We start from the raw sequence: 15,975 nt of genomic DNA, 5'->3' as shown, positions 1-15,975 counted from the left end.
TGTTTTCCATTAATAACCACCCTTTGTTTCCTATCACTGAGCCAGTTCTTAACCCACTTACATATATTTTACCCTATCCCCATTGTTCTCATTTTATGTATCAACCTTTTGTGTGGAACCGTATCAAAAGCTTTTGAAAAGTCCATATACACAACATTCACTGCATTTCCTTGGTCCAGTCTGGAACTTGCCTCCTCATAAAAGCTGATCAGATTAGTTTGACAGGAACGGTCCCTCGTAAACCCATGTTGATATTTGGTCATGAAGTTATTCTTCTTCAGATACTCTAGTACAGCATCTCTTAGGAAACCCTCCAGGATTTTACCCACAGTGGAGGTTAAGCTTACTGGCCTATAATTTCCAAGTTCGGTTTTTGTCCTTTTTTTGAATATTGGCACCACATTTGCTAAACGCCAGTCCTGTGGTACAGACCCTGTTTTTATTGAATCTTTAAAGATGAAAAATACTGGTCTATCTATGACGTTACTTAATTCCTGCAGTACTCACGGGTGTATCCCATCCGGGCCCAGGGATTTGTCAACTTTAGTGATTTTTAGACACAGCCGTACTTCCTGCTGGGTTAAGCAAGTGACATTTAATGGAGAATTTTTGTTATCACTGATCATGTTTTCTGTCATGCGACTTTCTTGTGTAAGTACGGTTGAAAAAAAATCATTTAGCATATTGGCTTTTTCCTCATCCTCATCCACCATTTTACCAAGACTATTTTTAAGGGGGCCAACACTATCATTTTTTAGTTTTTTACTATTTATGTAGTTAAAGAATATTTTGGGATTATTTTTACTTTCTCTGGCAATGAGTCTCTCTGTCTCAATCTTTGCTGCCTTGATTTGGTTTTTACAGAATTTATTTAATTGTCTGTATTTATTTAATGCCTCATCACTACCTACTTGCTTTAGTTCTCTAAATGCTTTTTTTTGTCACTTATTGCACCCCTTACAGCTCTATTTAGCCATAGTGGTTTCCACCTATTTCTAGCATGTTTATTCCCATAGGGTATATATTGTGCACAGGTCCTATTCAGGATGCTAATAAATGTCTTCCATTTGCTTTGTGCAGCTTTATTTCTCAGGATATCATCCCAGTTTATTGCACTAAGATCATCTCTCAACCGCTGGAAATTTGCCTTCCTGAAGCTTAGTGTCCTTGTAACCCCTCTACTACACATCTTATTAAAGGTTACATGAAAACGTATTATTTTGTGACCACTATTACCCAAGTGACCCCCAACTCGTATATTTGATGTGCTGTCTGGCCTGTTAGTTAATATTAGGTCTAGCAGTGCCCCCCTTCTTTTTGGGTCCGGAACCAGTTGTTAAAGGTAGTTCTCTCTCAAAGTTGTCAAAAACCTATTACCTTTGCTTGAACTTCAGGTTTCTGTTCCCCAATGTATTTCAGGGTAGTTGAAGTCCCCCATAATAATGACTGCTCCTTGAGTCGCTGATTCATCTATTGGCTTTATGAGGATATTCTCCGCTGCTTCCATTATTTTTGGAGAATTATAACAAATTTATTTTTTCCCCTTCCAATTATCTCCACCCACAAGGACTCTACATTTCCATTAGATTCACATAGATCATCCCCAAGATGGGTTTTAAGGATGATTTTACATATAAACACCCCCCACCCCGCTTGTATGTACGGTCATTTCTGAACAGACTATAGCCCTGTAAATTAACTGCCCAGTCATGGCTCTCGTCCAGTCATGTCTCAGATATCCCCACCATGTCATAATTATTTTCCAACAAAATTAATTCTAATTTCTTCATTTTGTTGGTGAGGCTTCTGGCATTAGTGTACATACATTTTATGTATCTCTCTGTACCTCTATTCCTTCTTACTTTATTGACTCTTCTAACCCCTCCCCCAATTTCTTTATTTGTGCCCAGGTCACTATCTGCACTATCTTCCCCACCTATAAAATGAAAACCCTCCCCCCAATCCCTAGTTTAAACTCTCCTCCAACCTTCTAGCCATTTTCTCCCCCAGCACAGCTGCACACTCCCCATTGAGGTGCAGCCCGTCCCTAGAGTAGAATCTGTAGCCAACTGAGAAGTCAGCCCAATTCTCCAGGAACCCAAACCCCTCCTTCCTACACCAGTTCCTGAGCCACTTATTTATCTCCCTAATCTCCCGTTGCCTCTCTGGCGTGGCACGTGGTACAGGTAGTATTTCAGAGAATACCACCTTGGAGGTCCTTGCTTTAAGCTTGCAGCCTAATTCCCTGAAATCATCTTTAAGGACCTTCCACCTACCTCTAACTTTGTCATTTGTGCCAATGTGCACCATGACCACTGGGTCCTCACCAGCCCCTCCCAGTAATCTGTCAACCCGATCAGTGATGTGCAGGACTTGAATGCCAGGTAGGCAGCACACTATTCGATGATCCCTGTCTTTGTGACAGATTGCCCTATCTGTTCCCCTAATAATTGATTCCCCCACTACCAGCACCTACCTGGCCTGCCCTGCTCTCCTTTTTCCCCCCTTACTGGATCTGACACTCCGCCGGCTTTCAGAGGACATGCCTTGCTGCAGCAGTGCTACCCCTGTACCGACACCACCCTAATCTGTCAACTTTGCAAACTTATTGGGGTGTGCCAGATCAGGACTAGCCTCCCTGGCACTCTTCCCTCTACTCCCCCTTCTAACTGTCACCCAGCTAGCTGCCTCACTGTCCTGCAGCTCCCTACTACCACCCTCCCGCCCATCTGCCCCAGTGAGCAGCTGCTCAGTGAGCAGCAGACTCCTTTCCATATTGTCTATGGATCTCAGTGTTGCCAGCTGCTCATTTAGATCCAGTACCTGGGTTTTCAAAAGCACAACGTGCACACATCTCGCACAGCAGTATGCATCCACGACCGGCTGCTCAAGGATTGCATACATGTGGCAAGATGTACGCTGGATAGCATTGTCAATAATGAAGCTCATTTCCTAATGGGGATTGCACTAGACAGAAATGTTAAGTAAAAATAAATGTAAAGAATTTATAAAATATAGACAGCAATTCAGTCCAAATTCCTCCCTTCCAAACTCCCTGAATCCAAGTCACTGAAAAACAAGTCACACACTTACTTCCGTTTGCACTTACACTCCGGTCACACTCAGCTCGTTCACACTCGCTAAGGAAGAAGATTTAAAAAGTTTTTTTTTTTCCTTTTAGCAGCAATGCACCCTACAGCTCAATGCACTACTAAAGAGTAGAGCACAGAATGTTTAAAAAAAGAAAAATAGTTGTTAAATTAAATATTTTTTATTAGAAAATACATCTCAATACATAATTCAGTTCTTTTAATTCACATAATATCCTTGGATTTCACTGCTGAGGTTAATTTTTGAGTCTAGCAAGATGATTTATATTTAGCTCAGTATAGACTATTTCATTCTGGAGAAAGAAGAAAAATGTAAATTAGCAATCTGATCTTATTTCTTTCAGTGCTAGCTTTAGTGCAGCCTACTGACGCTGGGCTTATGTAAATGCTTATCACTCCCAGAAAGAACATATAGATTTAAACTCTTTAAAATCACAACCATAACTTTTGCAAAATATTTGGTTTTGTCCTAGTTGTTTTATTCTTCACACCCACAGTTAAAGATGCATTTTATCTGTAGAAATTCATTTGCTTTAGTGCACTCAACTGACTGTGCATATGTAAATCTATGTCATGTGAATACAGTATGCATAAAAAAATTCAGTCTCTGTGCTCATATGAATAATTAGCATACATAATTATCAAGTTTATAATAAAGAATTAGGGAAGAGTCAATCGTTTGAAGCTCAAAGTCACCAATATTACAGAATTTTGCAGGAAATTTGATTTACAGCTAATTGATTCACTGCAAATTTTAAATATTCTAAGCCCTCTAATTGCTCTAAAAATAATATGTATGTGTGATCGAATTGAAGTAGCGCTATAACCACATATATCAAGCAAATTTCACAGATACAATGACTCTCCTAATTCTTTATCCTTATCCATTATAACTGAATATTTCTCTTTTCCTCACACACTAATCTTCTTCACTTCTGTACTGTCACACACTATCTGTAATGTCTATTCAGTACTTCATGGCTTTCTCTCCCTCTTTATGGCTAACCTGTGAGCTGTGATATCCTCTCACTATCCAGATTCACCATAAATTGGCTACAGCATTTCCTGTTTTTGTTTCTATACTGACTATGATAGAATCAATTCCCTAATCTCTATAAGAACTATTTTTTTTAAGATCACATATTGAGGAATTGGTAAAGAATGAACAGTCCTTCCATTATGTGGTTATGTTGACAGCTCCTCTTAATACTGATTTTTTCTATCCTAGCAGTAGAACCTAAAATACTTTCATCTTCTGGTCCTTTCTTGTGCTGCAAAATTAGCTAATTACTAAGGATGGCAAAGATTGGACCAAATGTCATCTCCATGAAGGCAACAGTTTTGTTCTACTCTTCTGTTTTACTTGATTTATGATATTTACCTCAGATACAGGTTTCTTGGGAGCTTTTTTTGCTATAATATAAAAAAAATGAAGACAATTTGTAAATTTGGTTAAGGTTAGCTGTGAAATATATTCTAAGGGGTCTATTAGTTCAAAAATATGTTTAAGACTTAAAGAGGTTGTCCGCTACTTTTACATTGATGACCTATATTTCGGATAGACCATCAATGTCTAATTGGCTGGGGTCCGACACCTGGCATCCCTGCCCATCAGCTGTTATCGATTATCGGCGGCAGCGGTCACCCGGCCGGAAGTACTTGCTTGCTGAGTTGGCCGTCTACTTGTAGTGGCTGCCGCAGGGGTCTACACATTTGCCTCCAATTCAAATCAATATGAGACTGATGTGTTGTACTGTGCAGCAGTCACTACAAGTAGATGGCCAACTCAGCAAGTAAGTACTTCCGGCCAGCGGTCACCGCCGGCACTGATAATAGCTGATCGGCAGGGGTGCCGGGCGTCGAACCCAGGCCGATCAGACATTGATGACCTATCCTAAGGATAAGCCATCAATGTAAAAGTGATGAGCAACCTCTTTAATATTCACATAATCTGGGGATGGTAAATTTTGGAAAAATGGATATAACTGACAAGCAGTAGAAGGTACGTGTTGTAGAAGACCAAGTATTATAATATCCCTCATTGGAGCATGTGTTACCTGTGATCTTCAGAGTTCTGCTAAGATGAAGAAGCAAAGTCATCACCAATAAAGTCCCTGCAGTCACCACTGGTATAAGGAAGCTTTGGCATTTCGAGATAACATTTACATTGAACTCATCTGTAAAATGTCAAAGACATGGAAATTTGAAGATGAAACTTGATTTTTAAATACAATTACCATTGCTCTTTGTCGGTTTTACCTAAACTCTTCATTATCCTCATAAAGTTTGAGCCAATAAAACCTATATTTTGTTTTGGTCCTGATTTCATCAACATTCTCTTCAGAGCTCACAAAAAGAAATGATTTCAACAGCTTAAACAGGTTTTAGGTGTCCAACATTCATGGTCCTAGTACGTACAGCGATGTGTGGGCAAGCTGCAGGTTTCCTGACCTGTACAGTCTCTACAGCATATATGACATTGTTGAGTTTCAATTAGGAAACCCATAGCTAGTCTGGACTTTGTTGCTCATACTCAGACTGTGAATCTTGAATATGTGAAAGCATCCTTACACAGACAAATTGGATTAATAAAAAGCTTGATTCGTAATGGGTAAACATGGTCAAATCCATCCAAATTTTTGACTGGAATTATTTAATTTCTCTAACATTGAACCTGTAAAACAAAATAATGTATAGACTATGGACTTTCTCCACTAAAATGTCCTTATCTCATCATTTAAGAGTTACACTTTACAAACTTTCTTTATCAGTCTATGATCTTGCTAATTTATGGTTTGGTGGATGGACCTTGGTTAAAGTTGGCAGTTATGAAGGTCCCATTATTGTAAGCAATTATAAATAAAAATATTCTATTCATTCTATGAGAGGACTTGAAGGTTTTAAAATCTTAGCATATTTAGTGATGTGATTCCATGACTTTCATTTTCTTGGATCCAATCTTACCTTTATCTGGTAAACTCATGTGGACACTGAAAGAAGAGGTATTGAACCAAGCTTCACAAGTAATTTTTTCCCCATGTGTCCTGTTGTCCTTGGGAAGGGAGATGAAGTTCATTATGGTCCATGTCCCATCTGAGTCTTCTCTAGAGATTATCCGACCCTGGTGATAAAGTCCTGGTATGTTCCAGTATATGTGGACTGTATTATTATCCGCAAGTACTACACAAGCCAAATGTAAAGCCTTAAGAGGATTCCAATTGTGGAGATGACCGAGAATATGAATAGAGGTTCTGAAGCTGGATCTGCCTGCAAGTGTGAAATGTGGTGAATTACCAAAAAAATGTGTCACACTAAAGCCACCACAGAATAAGATATAAAAACAATATTTATTGAGAGCATATTAGGTTCTGTCTAAGGAGAAAAACCTGGAGAACAACAGCAAAGAGCAACACAATCACATGCAGGATAGGAGGAGGCACCATAGAAGCAAAGATTGAGACATAAATAGAAATACCAAGTGTGAAATGTGGGCAGCATTGAATAAACTTTCCATTTATATGATTTATACTTCTACAATACCAATCTTTTTCCTATAGACTTGTTATTTTAGTTGTCAAACTATGAATTTAGATGATGTTGATGTAGAAAGGGGAAAAAAATGATAAGCATAAGAAGAAAAAAAAAATATCAAGAAAACTCAAAGGAAAAAAATTAAGAAGAGAAGGAATAAAAGAACAAATAAAAGGAGAAAACATTAGTAAATGGGTTTCTGTATAAAATAGTCACTCAGAACTGTTTCCGAAGAAACTGGTATTGTTTTTATATGAGATAAATATCTGTTTTATTGTACAGGGATACATTGCCAGTTTAGGTAGGGTCTCACTGATAATAATTATTAACCCCTTAGCATACATGTCTATTTTTATTTTATAAAATCTTGTAAATTTTGTGTATTCTCTGTAAAAATAAAAACAATTAAAAAATATAAATATTCAAATCTCCCCTTAACTTACGTAAATAAATAAAATCCTAAAAAAAAAAAAAACATTTGATTTTTTTAGTCTAAAGTACTAAAATAAGATAATATTTATTCTGGTAAGTGAACACCACAAACATATAATAAATGCTGTTTTCTGCCTCCTAAAATATAAAATAAAAGCAATCAGAAAGTCAAATGAAACACTGTCAAAATGGTTCCAATAAAAGCTATAGTTTGCAAAATCTAAAATAAAGCCATCACATAACTCAAGCGGAAAATAAAGATATGGCTATAGAAATTAGTTTTTCTCATAATTGGATTGATCTCCAGTATACAGCTAAAAGTAATTTTACTTTGCACAGTGAATTTTGTAAAATATAATATAAAAAACTGAAAAAAAACCAAGGGCTACATAGATGTTTTTTGTTAATTAATTACATCATTTAAAATATTTTTTCTGTTTTGCTAAAATATTATTTAGAAAATGGAATAAAAATTCAATCATCCAGCAAAAAGTAAGCACTTACTTGCCAATGTTGATGGGAAATTAAAAAAAAGTTTTGGCCATTAAATCACAAGAAGGGAACAAATAAAAGGGAAAAATGGCTTTGTCCTTAAAGGGTTTAGAACCACACATTTATACAAAAAACTTCCATGTATATAATTTACTCTTTTCCTATAGTTTGACCAGACTATAAGCTCAAGGAGTCATACTTACCTCCAGCAATCAGATTTGTTCCATTACCAAATTCCTTCAAAGTAAGAGAATAATGATACACACAGTAATAAACTCCGCTGTCATTGGTTTGTACATTGTATATCTCCAGGCTGGCCGTGTATTTCTCGTTTTTACAGACATATTTGTGTGTATCATTATTAGTTGAACATGACTTCACCCGGACAAGGTCTTCACTACTTCTCCACTTTCTATGAAGCCAGGAGATTTTATTTCCATTCTCTAAGTCTTCGCTGGAAACACAAGTGATGACCGCCGTGTCATTAACATCTACAGGCACAATGTTCTGGGGCTGATACAAAACCATTCGACCGGTGATCCCTGTAAGAGTAGACACCAGAGATTTAATGGCGTGCAGGGGTTGGTCTCGCCACCTAAATTCCAGTGAAGAAAAATCTTACTACTTCATTATACCAGACATTATAGACAATTGTTTGCTTCCAGCTTTGTGAAAACAATTTATGTAAGATGCTTTCTTTTCCCCATGACTGTCCCCACTGTATCAGCTCTATAAAAGCATGGTGAGGGAGTTTCGAATGGAAGAACATGATCGGCCAGACAGAGCTTGGACCTCAAAACCTTTAGGATGAGCAAGTACTGAGATTACGAGCCAAGTGTTTTTCAATATCAGGGTCTAACCTCACAAATGCTCTTCTAGTTGAAGGGGAAAAAAATCACCAAAATCTGATGTAATCAACATTTGAAACAATGGCATGTTTTGTAAACTACCAAAAATAGTCATTCTATAACTTCATGTTTTACAAGATTTAGCTTCTACAATAAATAATGATAAAATGAGAACATTAAATTTCTTACCTTGAATAAACAAAAGTATATAGACTGCAGCCATGTCTGCTTCTCAGCACAGGGGTCCGGTACACACTGGATATAACTTGCCATTGTATAGGTATATACTCCCCAATTACGACCATAGATAGAAATGTTAATAGCTCTGTCTCCTCCTTCCTCACCATGAAAGGCACTGTCAAATACGTGCTCGTCTCTTCTCAGGCAGAGGTAAAAATCTGAACAATAAAAAGAAAAACATCCTGAAACTACAGCAAGAATTCTTTTTGCAATTACATCCAGTGATTATTTATGCATACTTACTTTTTTCTCAACTTCTTCATCCAGGTCAGCCCGCTAAAGGCTTCTGAGCTTTTTCACAGATTTTACTTGATCTATATCCTTAAGACAAATATAGTGAAAAGGTCTAGTTCTACTAAGGACACACCTTCTATCAACCAGTCTATCTTGATCAATAGGTTACTGACCTGTACTCTTGACACTAAATCTTCAGTGTCTTATGTCTGTCTCATCCTGTCACTCTGGCTAAGATATTACCTGTGATATCCATATGCAACACAAATTAGCTGCTGCATTCCCTGCCTCTGCTTTTATATAGGCTATGTTATACGTTCCTGATTGGTTATGCTATCTATAATATAACCGGAGATGCGTGTCTCTGTCTGAAGCCTTTATAGACTGCACAAACGTGACATGTCTGCACAGTCTGGCTCTAGACGGAAGACCGCATAGATCTGTTACAGGTAAGAGTAGTGTATGGCGCCGGAGATCGCGGTATGCGTAGGCACTGAACGTATGCCGCGATCTCTGGCACCATACATACATACTTACCTGACCGGGAGGAGCGTTGCCGCGGAGTCTCTCTTCGCTGTAGACCCGGCAGGAGTGAGGCGTCTGAATCGGCGTATGTGCATAGTGCTATCCGGCGCAATTTTACTGAAGACACATTTTCAGTGTGTCTTCAGCAAAATGGCGCTGGACAGCATGGTATGGGCACGTGCGTACTCCGGCGCCGCACTCCTCCCCCGGCCTCTGGCATAACAGGACACAGCAGCGCTGGAGCACAGGGAATAAAGGTGAGTATAAGTGTTTATTTTTTTGTATGTGTGCTATGTGAAAGGGATGAGGGGTGCCATGCATACCAGGATTGGGGGGTGAGGGGCCCATGCATATCAGGATTGGGGGTTGAGGGGCCCATACATACCAGGATTGGGGGTGAGGGGTGCCATGTATACCAGATTATAAATAAGGGGTACCATGCATACAAGGATTAAAAAAACAAAGGGGTGGGGTGGAGAAGCGCTGTACTTGTGTGAACCTGTTTAATTGATAGGACACATATGCAGATACCAAATTGCTGCTCACCTTAATGGGTTGTGCAGACCGTACAACCCGGGTTTAGAGACCTCTGATGTTTAAAGTGTTACCGCTGCGTCCACTGTGTCTCCTCTAAAACCGCTGCCAGAGCTCCCGATCACGTGGTTCCGAATGTAGATCACGCGGGCGGTGACATCATCACAGGTCCTAGTTGCTAAAAGTGCATCCAGTTTCCTGCAGCTCCCAGCCACAATTCCCAGTGGGAAAGATAAGACAATGTGCAAAATATTGTGGTCAATTCGGGCGCCGGACACTGAATTAAGCACCTGGGACAGATTACTTAAAAGAAAGGAACCTCTTTATTTAGACACTCTTATGCCCACGATGCGTTTCTGCAGCGGTCTGCTGCGTTCATCAGGTGGAATTATGGGAAAATGACAAAAAAGGCACTTTATATACAGAGTAGAGTAACTCAGTGGGAGGTGGTAAAAAAATCCTTTGACCTTAACTTCTTGATTACTATTCACCATGAACAGTCCAAATTTATAATCAAGAGGCCTAAAAACCTCTTAAAAACCAACACTTACACATTATAAAACTACTATTAAAAACATCAAGTATAAAAATTGACGATGATGATAATGATAATAAAATACAATGGTAATTTACACTTCAATCACAAAAATGAAATAACTAGCAAAAAATAAAACTTATTATTATTCCCACTCAATAAAAAAAAAAAACCAAAAAACCATGCATACAAGGATTGGGGATGGTGGGGTGCCATGCATACCATGATTGGGAATGGTGGGGTGCCATGGATATAAGGATTGGGGATGGTGGGGTGCCATGCATACCAGGATTGGGTGGTAAGGGGCCCATACATACAAGGATTGGGGGTGAGGGGTGCCATACATACCAGGATTGGGGGGTGAGTGGCCTATGCATACCAAAATTGGGGGGTGAGGGGGCCACACATACCAGGATTGAGGGATGAGGGGGCCATACATACCAGGATTGGGATGAGGGGGGCCATGTATATCAAATTTGGGATGAGGGGTGCCATGCATACCGGGATTAGAGATGGGGTGCCATACATACAGGATTGGGGATGAGGGATGTCATGCATACCAGGATTGGGATGAGGGGTGCGATGTATACCAGATTATAAATAAGTGGTGCCATGCATACAAGGATTGGAGATGGTGGGGTGCCATGCATACCAGGATTGGGAATGGTGGGGTGCCATTGATATAAGGATTGGGGATGGTGGGGTGCCATGCATACCAGGATTGGGGGGTGAGGGACCCATACATACCAGGATTGAGGGATGAGGGAACCATACATACCAGGATTTGGGGTGAAGGGTGCCATGCATACCAGTATGGAGGATGAGGGGTGCCATGCATACCATGATTTGGGATGAGGGGTGCTAGGCATACCAGGATTGGGGGATGAGGGGTGCCATACTTACCAGAATAGGGATGAGGGGCCCATACATACAAGGATTGGGGGATGAGGGGTGCCATACATACCAGGTTTGGGGGATGAGGGGTGCCATGCATACCAGGATTGGGGGATGAGGGGTGCCATGCATACCAGGATAGGCGGATGAGGGGTGCCATGCATACCAGGATTGGGGGGTGAGGGGACCATACATACCAGGATAGGGGGATGAGGGGTGCCATGCATATCAGGAATGGGGGATGAGAAGCCATACATACCACTATTGGGGGATGAGGGGTGCCATGCATACCAGGATTGGGGGATGAGGGGTGCCATGCATACCAGGATTGGGGAATGAGGGGTACCATACATACCAGGATTGGGGGGTGAGGGGTTCCATGCATATCAGGAATGGGGATGAGGGGTACGAAGCCTACCAGGATTGTGGGGTGAGAGGACCTTGCATACCAGGATTGAGGGGTGAGGGGACCATGCATACCAAGATTGGGGGTTGAGGGGTGCCATGCAAACCATCAATGGGGATGAGGGGTGCCGTGCATACCAGAATTGGGATGAGGGGTTCCGTGCATACCAGGATTGGGGAATGAGGGGTGCCATGCATGCCAGGATTGGGGATAATGGGGTGCAATGCATACCAGGATTGGGGATGGTAGGGTGCCATGCATACCAGGATTGGAGATGATGGGCCCATGCATACCAGGATTGTGTGGTGAGGGGCCCATACATACCAGGATTGAGGGATGAGGGGACTATACAAACCAGGATTGGGGGATGAAGGGACCATTCATACCAGGATTGGGGGATGAGGGGGCCATACAAACCAGGATTGGGGGATTAGGGGACCATACATACCAGGATTGGGGGTGAAGGGTGCCATGCATTCCAGGATTGGGGATGAGGGGTGCATGCATACCAGGATTAGAAATGAGGGGTGCCATGCATACCAGGATTGAGCCTGAGGGGGACCATGCATACTAGGATAAGGATGAGGGGCCCATAGATACCAGGATTGGGGGATGAGGGGTGCCACACGTACCAGGATTGGGGGGTGAGGGGTGCCATACTTACCAGAATAGGGATGAGGGGCCAATACATACCAGGATTGGGGGATGAGGGGTGCCTTACATACAAGGATTGGGGGTGAGGGGCCATCCATACCAGGATTGGGGAATGAGCGTTGCCATGCATACCAGGATTGGGGGATGAGGGGTGCCATGCATACCAGGATTGGGGGATGAGGGATGCCATGCATACCAGGTTTGGGGGATAAGGGGGTCATACATAAAAGGATTGGGGGATGAGGGGTGCCATGCATAAAAGGATTGGGGGATGAGAAGCCATACATACCACGTTTGGGGGATGAGGGGTGCCATGCATGCCAGGGTAGAGGAATGAGGGGTGCCATGCATGCCAGCATTGGGGGATAAGGGGTACCATACATACCAGGATTGGGGGTTGATATGTGCCAGGCATACCAGGATTGGTGGATGAGGTGTATGTAGCATACCAGGATTGGGGGGATAAGGGGTACCATACATATCAGGATTGGGGGCTGAGGGGACCATGCATACCAGGATTGTGGGGTGAGAGGACCATGCATACCAGGATTGAGGTGTGAGGGAACCATGCATACCAGTATTGGAGGATGAGGGGTGCCATGCATACCAGCAATGGGGATGAGGGGTGTCATGCATACTAGAATTGGGATGAGGGGTGCCATGCATACCAGGATTGGGGATGAGGGGTGCCAGGCATACCAGGATTAGGATGAGGGGTGCCTTGTATACCAGATGTGAAATGAGTGGTGCCATGCATACCAGGATTGGGGATGGTGGGGTGCCATGCATACCATGATTGGGAATTGTGGGGTGCCATGGAAATCCAGATTGGGGATGGTGGGGTGCCATGCATAACAAGATTGGGGATGAGGGGCCCATGCATACCAGGATTGGGGGGGTGAAGGGCTCATGCATACCATGATTGAGGGTTGGGGGACCATACAAACCAGGATTGGGGAATGAGGGGACCATACATACCTGGATTGGGGGATGAGGGGGCCATACATACCAGGATTGGGGGAATAGGGGACCATACATACCAGACTTGGGTCTGAGGGGGACCATGCCTACTAGGATAGGGATGAGGGGCCCATAGATACAAGGATTAGGGGATGAGGGGTGCCATACATACCAGGATTGGGGGGTGAGGGGTGCCATACTTACCAGAATAGGGATGAGGGGCCCAAAGATACCAGGATTGGGGTATGAGGGGTGCCATACCTACCAGGTTTTGGGGGTGAGGGGGCCACACATACCAGGATTTGGGGGTAAGGTGGCCACACAAACCAGGATTGGTGGATGAGGGGGCCATACATACCAGGATTGTGAGTGAGGGGTGCCATGCATACCATGATTGGGGAATGAGGGGTGCCATGCATACTAGGATTGGGGGATGAGAAGACATACATACCAGGATAGGGGGATGAGGGGTGCCATGCCTACCAGGATTGGGGGATGAGGGGAACCATGCATACCAGAATTGGGGGGTGAAGGGTACCATACTAACCAGAATAGGGATGAGGGGCCCATACATACCAGGATTGGGTGATGAGGGGTGCCATGCATGCCAGGATAGGGGGATGAGGGGTGCCATGCATACCAGGATAGGGGGATGAGGGGTGCCATGCATACGAGGATTGGGGGATGAGGGGTACCATACATACCAGGATTGGGGGGTGAGGGGTGCCATGCATGCCAGGATTGGGGGATGAGGGGTACGTAGCATATCAGGATTGGGGGGATGAGGGGTACCATGCATACCAGGATTAGGAGGATGTGTGGTACCATACATACCAGGATTGGGGGGTGAGGGGACCATGCATACCAGGATTGTGGGACAAGAGGACAATACATACAAGGATTGAGGGGTGAGGGGACCATGCATACCAGGATCGGGGGGTGAGGGCTGCCATGCATACCAGCAATGGGGATGCGGGGTGACATGCATATCAGAATTGGGATGAGGGGTGCCATGCATACCAGGATAGGGATGAAAGGGGTCATACATACGTGGATTGGGGATGAGGGAGCCATGCATACCAGGATGAGGGATTGGGTGCCATGCATACCAGGTTTCTGGGATGAGGAGGCCATACATTCCAGAATTGGGATGAGGGTGCCATGTATACCAGGATGAGTGGTACCATACATACCAGAATAGGGATGAGGCGTACCATACATACCAGAATAGAGATATGGTCTACCATGCATGCCAGGATGAGGGATAGGGTGTGATGCATACCAGGATGAGGGGTACCATACATACCAGACTAGGGATGAGGGGTACCTTGCATACCAGGATAGGAACGTTGGGTACCATGCATACCAAGATGAGGGATGGGGTACCATACATACCAGGATTGGGGGATGAGGGGTGCTATACATTCCAGGATTTGGGAGTCAGGGGGCCACACATACCAGGATTGGGGGATGAGGTAGCCAAACATACCACGATTGGGGGATGAGGGGTGGTATGCCTACCAGAATATGGGGATGAGGGGTGCCATGCATACCAGGATTGGGGGGTGAGGGGTGCCATACTTACCAGAATAGGGATGAGGGTTCTATACTTACCAGGATTGGGGGATGAGGGGTTCCATAAACACCAGGATAGGGGAATGAGGGTTGCCATGTATACCAGGATTGGGGGGTGAGGGGGCAATGCATACCAGGATTAGGGGATGAGTAGCCATACATACCAGGATAGGGGATGAGGGTTGCCATGCATACCAGGATAGGGGGATGAGGGGTGCCATGCATACCAGGATTGGGGAATAAGTGGTACAAAGCATACCAGGATTGGGGGGATAAGGGGTACCATGCATACCAGGATTAGGGGGATGAGGGGTGCCATGCATACCAGGAATGGGGGATTAGGGGTACGAAGCATTCCAGGATTAGGGGGACAAGGGGTACCATACATACCAGGATTGGGGGGTGAGGGGACCATGCATAACAGGATTGTGGGGTGAAAGGACCATGCATAACAGGATTGTGGGGTGAATGGACCATGCATACCAGGATTGGGGGGTGAGGGGTACCATGCATACCAGCAATGGAGATGAGGGGTGCCATGCATACCAGAATTCGGATGAGGGGTGCCATGAATACCAGGATAGGGGGATGAGGGGTGCCATGCATACCAGGATTGGGGGGTGAGGGGTGCCATACTTACCAGAATAGGGATGAGGGGACCATACATACCAAGATTGGGGGATGAGGGGTGCCATGCATACCAGGATTGGGGGATGAGAAGCCATACATACCACGATTGGGGGATGAGGGGTGTCATGCATACCAGTATAGGAAGATGAGGTGTGCCATGCATACCAGGATAAGGGGATGAGGGGAGCATACATACCTGGATTGGGTCTGGGGGGGACCATGCCTACTAGGATAGGGATGAGGGGCCCATAGATACCAGGATTTATGGATGAGGGGGCCACACATACCAGGATTGGTGGATGAGGGAGCCATACATACCAGGATTGGGGGATGAGGGGTGCCATGCATACCAGGATTGGGGGTGAGGGGTGCCAT

General features: G+C 43.6%; 1 protein-coding gene across 1 annotated transcript; it reads right to left on the bottom strand.

Annotated features, from left to right (window-relative positions):
* Positions 1-3,398: 3,398 nt before the first annotated feature.
* On the bottom strand, positions 3,399-8,671 carry LOC141155419 (uncharacterized). The gene is made up of 5 exons (XM_073642285.1): positions 8,603-8,671; positions 7,769-8,107; positions 6,075-6,377; positions 5,168-5,287; positions 3,399-3,403 (listed from the first exon to the last, which is right to left on the bottom strand). The coding sequence occupies exons 1-5, from the start codon at positions 8,634-8,636 to the stop codon at positions 3,399-3,401; spliced, it is 801 nt and encodes a 266-aa protein (XP_073498386.1). The 5' UTR covers positions 8,637-8,671.
* Positions 8,672-15,975: the final 7,304 nt, after the last annotated feature.

Source organism: Phyllobates terribilis, unplaced genomic scaffold, assembly GCF_046119375.1.
Source record: "Phyllobates terribilis strain yellow unplaced genomic scaffold, ASM4611937v1 Scaffold_7__3_contigs__length_470593459, whole genome shotgun sequence".
Taxonomy (NCBI): domain Eukaryota; kingdom Metazoa; phylum Chordata; class Amphibia; order Anura; family Dendrobatidae; genus Phyllobates; species Phyllobates terribilis.
The sequence above is the reverse complement of the archived record's forward strand: the minus strand, read 5'-3'. Positions and strand labels throughout refer to the sequence as shown.

What these genes read in the sequence shown, in the direction of transcription:
- LOC141155419 (XM_073642285.1), bottom strand. Translation starts at nt 8,636, where the DNA reads ATGGCTGCAGTCTATATACTTTTGTTTATTCAAG. An exon ending in AACAAATCTGATTGCTGGAG is followed by an intron (nt 6,378 to 7,768) that starts GTAAGTATGACT and finishes TCACACTTGCAG; the next exon opens with GCAGATCCAGCTTCAGAACC. An exon ending in CATGAGTTTACCAGATAAAG is followed by an intron (nt 5,288 to 6,074) that starts GTAAGATTGGAT and finishes GACATTTTACAG; the next exon opens with ATGAGTTCAATGTAAATGTT.